Source organism: Bombina bombina, chromosome 9 (genome assembly GCF_027579735.1).
Source record: "Bombina bombina isolate aBomBom1 chromosome 9, aBomBom1.pri, whole genome shotgun sequence".
Classification (NCBI taxonomy): domain Eukaryota; kingdom Metazoa; phylum Chordata; class Amphibia; order Anura; family Bombinatoridae; genus Bombina; species Bombina bombina.
The window spans coordinates 31,916,927-31,925,706 of NC_069507.1; the positions used below are offsets into that span (position 1 = coordinate 31,916,927).

Genomic DNA, 8,780 nt, shown 5'->3' on the forward strand with positions numbered 1-8,780 from the left:
CATATATACACACACATACACAGCATCACACATACAATAACTGCATGCAGAACACAAACTATACACATATACACACACACACACACACACAGCATCACACATAAAATAACTGCATGCAGAAACACAAAATATCCACATATATGCACACGCACATACACAGACTCACACATACAATAACTGCACACAGAAACACAAACTTTCAAACTATGCACATATATACACACATACATACACATACACAGACTCACACATACAATAACTGCACACAGAAACACAAACTTTCAAACTATGCACATATATACACACATACATAAACATACACAGACTCACACATACAATAACTGCATACAGAAACACAATCTATGCACATATATACACATACAATAACTGCACGCAGAAACACAAACTATGCACATATATACACATGCACATACACAGGCTCACACAAATAAAAACTGCATGCAGAAACACAAACTATGCACATATATACACACAGACTTGCACATACAATAACTGCATGCAGAAACACAAGCTATGCACATATATAGACACGCATATATACAGACTCACACATGCACAAACTAGACACATTTACACACTCACACAGACCCACACATACAATAACTGCACGTAGAAACACAAGCTAAGCACATATATAAACACGGACATACACAGACTCACACATACACAAACTAGACCCACACACACTCACACAGACCTACACATACAATAACTGCACGCAGAAACACAAACTATGCATCCATATATACACACACACATTCTCAGAACCACATATACAATAACTGCATGCAGAAACACAAACTATTCACTTATATACACTTGCACATACACAAACAAGAAACATATACATATGCATACGCACTCACACAGACCCACACATACAATAACTGCACGCAGAGACACAAACTTATGCACACATACACATACACATACTCACACATACAATAACAGCATGCAGAGACAAACACTATGCACCCATATACATATGCATACACACAGACCTGCATATACACAAACTAGAAATGTGCAGAAACATACATAGAGGCACACATATACACAGAAACACACACAAACCCAGTCATGCACAAACTGCACACAGAGACACACATTATGCACACATATACAAACTAGACACATATACACACACAGATACTCTATATACACATGCGCACACACACACACTACACACATAGACATTCATTCATATACATACATGGATGCACACACACACACACTACACACATACACATCCATTCATACACACACATGGATAGACACACACTGCACACATACACATTCATTCATACACACACATGGATGCACACACACACATACACATTTATTCATACACACACATGGATGCACACACACATTCATTCATACACACACATGGATGCACACACACACACACATACACATTTATTCATACACACACATGGATGCACACACACATTCATTCATACACTCACATGGATGCACACACACACACTACACACATACACATGGATGCACACACACACTACACAGATACACATTAATTCATACACACACATGTATGCACACACACACACACTACACACATACACATTCACATACCTCCCAACATTTCAAAATTCAAAAGAGGGACAACCCCCCGCGGCAAATTTTTTTAAATGTGGTAGGCGGGGCTTAAAAAAATCATAAGATTAAAGTAATATAAATAAAATTCTAAATAAAGTCATATATTTTAATACATTTAGGCAGCAAATCAAACACAAGCTCAAACCACTGGTATGGCTATGTGAGCTATGTATTTAATTTGCCTTTGCAAAGACATTGCTAAATATTTTTATCTTAATTGGACATTTAATAATAAATTCTTTAAAACTGCTCTCTGCATTCCCCATTAATATTCTAGATTCAGGAAATGTAAGGCAAATTGCCTGGAATGCACATAAGGGTTAAGGCCAAGACGGAGGAGGGGAGTGTTGTGTTGTGTGTGTGAAACAATGTTGCAGAAAGAGAGGAGGGGTTCCAGCTTACCTTTTTAAGCCCAGTGCAGGAAGCACATGTCCTCTTTCTGCTGTTTTTCTCAAAGTTTTCACATGAGACGTTCAAGGAGATCTAAAGCACCTCCAAAGCGAATCATGGAGGCTGGGGAGGAACCTGCAGAGAGAGAAGTTGTTGAAGACAGCGATGAAGCAGCTGAGTGGATCCCTCCATCGCCAGAAACGGTGGGTCGAACCCCTTTACTTCCCTCCCTTTCCCCTTCACTTGATCAATCCTCCGGGGAGGTTGGGGGTAGTGGTGGGGAGATTTCAGATAGGGCCCTACTGGAGGTGCTGGCATTAGTGAGCAATATGGGGGGTAGTGCTGGGCATCCAGATGGCGCGTCTGAGCCCGTCGGCCATGCGGCCGGGAGTGAGCCCTCTTTTCGGGGGGTTAGTTCTGACATAGGCCCCAATTTAGTTACCACGTCGGGCCCTGCCGGGCCCGTTTCTGGCCTTCGCAGGCCCACATGTCCCCCTAAAGTAGCCGGTAAAGCGGGGGTCCCCGCTAGGCCCGCTATGCGGTCTACAGCCGCTAGCTCCTCTGTCCCCTGCTCTCCGGTCCCCCTGGCTGGGCCTCCCTCCCCTCGCGTGGTCGCGGCGGGCCCTTCTCGGCCTTGTGGCGTTCCGGTCCCCGGCCCCTACGGGCCTTGCTCTTTTGCCCCAATAGTTGGTAGTTTTAGTGGGAGCAGTTCGGCCTTACCTCCGACGTCGTCTCCGGTGTCTCAGGACTCCATCGCGGCCGCGGTATCCCTTTTCCAGATGTGGGCATCTTCTTTGTCGGGGTCTCCGGGTGCGTCCCACGTGGTCCTTGGTCCTCCGGCGGTGGTTGCGCAGGCTCCCGCGTCGACTGTTCCTCCATCGGCGGCGACTTCCGGTTTGCGGTCCTCCGAGGGCGGGACTTCCGGTGACGTCATTTCCGATGACGTCACTGCCGGTCCCGCCATTTGTCAGCGGTCATCGAAGCGGAGCAGGTCGAGTTCCCCGCGCGGCGTCCAAGGTAAGAGAGGAGTGCCGCGGGGGGGAACTTATGCTCCGGGGGGCAATTCTGCTGATGCAATGGGGTCTACAGGGGCAGCACTTGTGGGGGTTGATCTTCACGAGGGGGCTAATGGTGAATCAATGGAGGAATTACCTCAGGGGGGGCATTTCTCTGGCCAAATGAACCCGGGGGTCCCTGTTGGAGGCCCCCGTGGGCAGGTTGCAAAGGGTATTACGGCCCGGCAAAGGGCAAAGGCCCCGTCGGGCAGTAATCCTCGTCAAGGGGCAAAGGCCCCATTGGGCAATTATAAAGGTGTCGCAGCACCTATTGGGCACGCTAGGAGTATGCCTAAGAGCGCTGGCAGTAATAGTGAGGTTTCTTTGGGCAAAGGCGGCGCCCGTGCAGGCGGCGCTTTTGGCGCGCAAATTAGTGGGAGTGTAGGGGCTAGGCCTCAGGCTCCGGGCGCATCCCCGGCAGCAGCGAGGAAGGTAGTAACTAGGTCTTCTACCAAACATGGTTCACCAGAACAGTTTCAGAGTTTAGATTTAGCGGTTGCATCCACTAGACGTAAGAAAGCCACCCCTATCACTCAGAAGTCAGTACATTTTAGTGAAGAGATAGAGGACTTTACAGAAGATGAGCAGGGTGTGTATGATGATGTTGCAAGTGGCGAAGACAACCATGATGTGTGTGAGGGGATGCATGAACGGTCTGGGCACAGGGGGAGGGGTAGAGCAGACCTTCCCCTTCGTGGTACTCCTCTCTGGCAATCTCTTTTGCAGGAAAGCGACATGGCTACGTCAGGAGATTCAGGCAGCGGGTTGGAGAGAGGTGCTGAGAGCGGCCAGGACTCCATGGTGTCAGAGGATGAGCGTCCTTCTACTTCGGGAGTCGTGGCGATTCCAAACAGGACTGGTGTGAGAGATGGTGAGTCCTCAGTTTCAGTGGGGTTGCGGGGTTTTACCTCATCCTCGGATGATTCTGGGTCAGAAAATGACAAGGAACTGGGGTTGCATGGGAAGGGCAATAAAAGAATGTATAAGATGCTTAGATGGTTAACTGATGAGAAGAGATCAGAAAAAGGGGGTTTGCGTGACCGTCATGACTATATTGCCTCTGGTAGGTCCGACAGGGCTGCCCCACCCAGACTTCGCATAAGTGGGGTGGGGAGGCCTGTTAATCGGAAGGTGGCACTCCAAGGGGATACTAGATCCTGGTCTTCTTATGATCTGCACGAGCATTTGAAGACTAAGACAGTACGGAGAATTCAAGAGGGTAAATTTGTTAACATCTTCGAGCTCTCGGTGGAAGCCCTAAGGCAGAAAGCGAGAGCGGAGGATGGGACAGGCCCCAAGAAGTACCAGCGCCCAGATACATTTCACGAATGGCGCCGGTGTTTCAGGATCTATGCGTCCTGCTATTTGCAAAAATGGCCGGACCAGTGTTTAGCCGTGTTGAAATACATGGAAAACATGGAGATCATTGCTGATAATTATCGCGATGGTGCCTGGCGGGATTACGATGAGGAGTTCCGCAGAAAGATGGTGGGTAATCCACTGTTGGATTTCGGGTGCGTAGAAATGTAACTCTGGGCCCGGCTGGGTCCCGAGAAATCACTAGGTACTGCGGGGGCCCCGGCGGGTGCAACGCAGTTTCGACCCGCAAATAGATTTCGCAGACGCCCAGCTGGGGTTTGTTGGAAATTCCAGGACAAGCAATGCACGTTGGGAACCGCGTGTTCCTTTCGGCACGCTTGTCGCATCTGCGGGGGATTTCACCCTGCCGCGGACTGCGTTAAAAAAGGGGAGAGACAGGACAGGACTGGGCCAAGAGGCCCTGCTGTCGTTAAGAGCGGACACCCCGCTGAAGGTGGCCGCAATTAGTAAGTGGCTCACGCTATACCCCGATAGGGTAACGGCGGCCTTGTTGGAGTCAGGGCTCCGGGAAGGTTTTGTTATCCCCGTACAAGGTCCGGTTTCGGGTGCGGCTTCTCGCAGGAACCTGAAATCTGCCTCCCTTTTCCCGGAGGTATTGAAGGAGAAATTGGGTAAGGAAGTTTCACTGGGTAGAATGGCTGGCCCGTTTAGGGAAAAACCTATGCCGGGATTGGTTATCTCGCCTCTAGGGGTCGTGCCCAAGAAAGACCCAGGAAAGTTTAGGATGATACAACATCTCTCATACCCAAAGGGAAAGTCAGTCAATGACGCCATTCCTCAGGACTTAAGTACCGTATATTACCAGTCATTTGATGATGCCTTGCAAGTAGTACGCAGATCGGGTCATGGGGCTTTACTGGCCAAGCTTGACATCGAGTCTGCTTTCAGACTCTTGCCGATTCACCCCGCATCATTTTACTTAATGGGTTGTTTTTTCAACGGACACTATTATGTTGACCGTTGTTTGCCCATGGGGTGTTCCATTTCCTGCGCCTATTTTGAGGCGTTTAGTTCCTTCTTGCATTGGGCCGTGGCGGAAGTGACAGGAGAGGATAGGATTGCTCACTACTTGGACGACTTTCTCCTGGTCGGCAGACAGGGGTCTAGGGAATGTGAGCTGCTCCTTTACGCCATGCGGCTGTTGATGGAGAAATTTGGAGTCCCCTTAGCAGAAGACAAATCGGAGGGCCCTTGCACTTGTCTAACCTTCCTGGGTATCGAAATTGATTCGGTAGCCCAGGAATGTAGGCTTCCGGTTGATAAGGTACAGAAGATGTTGTCAGCAGTCAGGAGCCTCGCAGCGGCGCAGTTTTGCACGCTGAAAGAGCTCCAATCGGTTTTGGGTCTGCTCAACTTTGCAGGGAGGGTCATCCCGATGGGGAGGATTTTCCTGAAAAGAATGGAGCGCTTGTTGCCGGGAGTTACTTCCCCTAAGGCCAAACTAATGGTTAATAGTGACATGAGGGAAGACCTCCGTGTCTGGGATCTGTTCCTCAGGGATTTCAATGGGATCTGTATTTGGAGAACCCCCCAGACTCCGGCGCGAGAACTGCACCTCTTTACTGATGCTGCTGGGGGTTTTGGATACGGCGCCTATCTCAATGGCGAGTGGAGCGCCGAACCTTGGCCGGCAGAGTGGGCGGCCAGGGGCCTGACCAGGAACCTGTGCCTTCTAGAGCTTTTCCCCATTCTGGTGGCGTTGGAGATCTGGGGGGACAAGCTCGAGAACCGCTCCGTCATTTTTTGGACGGACAATTTGAGCGTGGTTTACGCCATTAACGGTCTCTCTTCGTCCTCACCACCAGTAATTCGATATCTGAGAATTCTGGTTTTGAGATGCCTCAAGCGGAACATTGAGTTTCGGGCTAGGCATGTCCCAGGAGTTAAAAACGTTATTGCTGATGCACTATCTCGCTTTCAATGGGAAAATTTTAGGAAATGTGCTCCTGAGGCTGCCACTCATGGCTTTCCCTGTCCCCCTTTTCTTTGGCAGGTGGCTTTGGATGGCAGTCCCTGATTCCGGTGCTTAAGGCGTCCCTGGCACCTTCCACTTGGAAGTCCTATATAAGGTACTGGGAAGAATGGGTATTCTTCTGCGATGTCCAAGGATTTCCTTCTTGTGCTGGTGAGCAGGACTGGCTATTGCGCTGGCTCGCGGAGCTTAGGGCTAAGTTAGCTAAGAAAGGGGCGGTATCCGCGCGGTTGGCGGCGGTGTCCTTTTTCTGTAAACTATTCACGCTGACGGACTCTTCCAAAACGTTTTTGATTCGTCAAATACTGAGGGGTTGGGGAAGGTCGGAAGTGCGGCGTCCAGACGTTAGGGAACCCATAACGGCGGACAGGTTGGTCCTCCTGCTTCGTGTTTTACCGGAGGTATGTTCCTCAGACTACGAGGTGCGGCTTTTTTTTCAGCGGCGTTCGCCATGGCGTTTCATGGTGCTCTCCGAGTGGGGGAATTGGTCCCCCAGTCTAAGTTGGCGAAAGTGGGTGGCGTCCTGGCGGAGCACGTCAGGTTTACGGATAATGGGGTATTACTTTTCATCCCTCGATCGAAAGTCGATCAAGATGGTAGGGGGGCCTGGCTGTCGCTACCCGCGCATGCGGGTTCCGCCTGCTGCCCTAGTGCACTGTTGAAGACCTTCTCGGACAGGCGTCCAGTGGGTGCGGTTAGATTTTTAATTCATCAGGATGGTACCCCCCTGACGAGGTTTCAATTTCGGAAGGTTTTGGGGTGGGCGGCTAAAAAAGTGGGCTTGAATCCCAATACTATAGCTCCTCACTCCTTTAGGGTTGGAGCTGCTACGACGGCGGCGACTTTAGGCTGGTCGGCTGACCGCATAATGGCGCTTGGGAGGTGGAAGTCTAAGAGGTATCAGATTTACGTTAGGCCACTTATATCCCAATGTTAATATTTGCTGGTTGATAATGTTGCACACTGCGTTGCCATTATATGCCCTAACTCTTGTTTCTATTGCAGGGCCTAGAAGTGGGCCACTTCGTGCCTGGATCGTTGGGCACTCGTTCGTACACTGGGCGGCTATCCGAGCGGCATCGCAACCTGGAGGGCAGCAGCTTGGGTTCTCATTCTCCAGGGTGGTAGTTAGGTGGTTAGGGAGGAGAGGCCTTTGCTGGGCAGATCTGCCTGGGTTACTGCAATCCGCCATGAGGCGGTGGGAGAAACCCCATGTGCTGATCATCCACTTAGGTGGGAATGATCTCGGCTCAATTCCCGGCCGGGACTTGAGCGCAGTGATCCAATCAGATCTGCGCACCTTTAAAGCTTGGTTGCCTGGTGTGAGAATGGGCTGGTCAAACATTATACCAAGGTTGACGTGGAGACACATGGCCAATCATAGGGCAGCGTTCCAAGTTCGCAAGAAGCTCAATAGAGATGTTAGGAAGCTTATGTGCGAGCTAGGTGGTTTTGTTGTGGAACACAAGTTCATTACGGCCGCTGACCGTAGCCTGTACCGAGGCGACGGGGTCCATCTTACGGACCATGGCATGGACCTGTTTATTGAAGATATACGTCAGTCCCTACTCCTATTTGTGTGAGTTGGGTGGCGGCGAGAGTGGCCCTTGATATTCGGGCGATCTCGTGGCGGGTGGACAGTGTCCGGGGGCAGGATGTGATCGAGGTAGAGTGACGGCACTTCCGGCCAGGGATGAAGTCCCCAGACGCGCGTCTGGGGTGTTCCCTGCCCGTGTGATTACGATGCCGAGAATTCCCTGTTTTATAGTATTGAGCTACGCTCTGCTTCTTCTCCTGCGCCCTGGTACTGCCCATCTTGTTAGCATGGGTTACTACGTTTTAGCTAGTACCTGATTGCCGCCCCCCTGGTCCATGTTTATTCAGACGGTCGTTAGTTCTTGTGTTGCCACAATAAACGTGACCTGCGGGTTTTCTCTAACCATAAAAAGTTGTTGTGTCGTTATTTTGTGTGTTATTTATTTCTACGTTTAGAAACTAAGTTGAGTTTATGTTAAACCAAGAATGTATATAGTTATAAGTTATTCTTTCCACAGAGGAGGATATGGCATTTAATCCCTTAAGGAAATGTAAGGCAAATTGCCTGGAATGCACATAAGGGTTAAGGCCAAGACGGAGGAGGGGAGTGTTGTGTTATGTGTGTGAAACAATGTTGCAGAAAGAGAGGAGGGGTTCCAGCTTACCTTTTTAAGCCCAGTGCAGGAAGCACATGTCCTCTTTCTGCTGTTTTTCTCAAAGTTTTCCCCACCCTTCCCTCCCTTTGTTTATTATTTTGCAATCAGTAGGGGGATCCGTCCTTATGGCGGTCCCCAGGGACTAGGGCT

General features: G+C 49.9%; 1 protein-coding gene across 1 annotated transcript; it reads left to right on the forward strand.

The window, feature by feature from the left end:
• Positions 1–1,980: 1,980 nt before the first annotated feature.
• Positions 1,981–8,576, forward strand: LOC128639830 (uncharacterized). The gene is made up of 2 exons (XM_053692026.1): positions 1,981–3,957; positions 7,444–8,576. Exons 1-2 carry the CDS (start codon positions 2,070–2,072, stop codon positions 8,019–8,021), a joined length of 2,466 nt encoding a protein of 821 aa, XP_053548001.1. The 5' UTR covers positions 1,981–2,069; the 3' UTR covers positions 8,022–8,576.
• Positions 8,577–8,780: the final 204 nt, after the last annotated feature.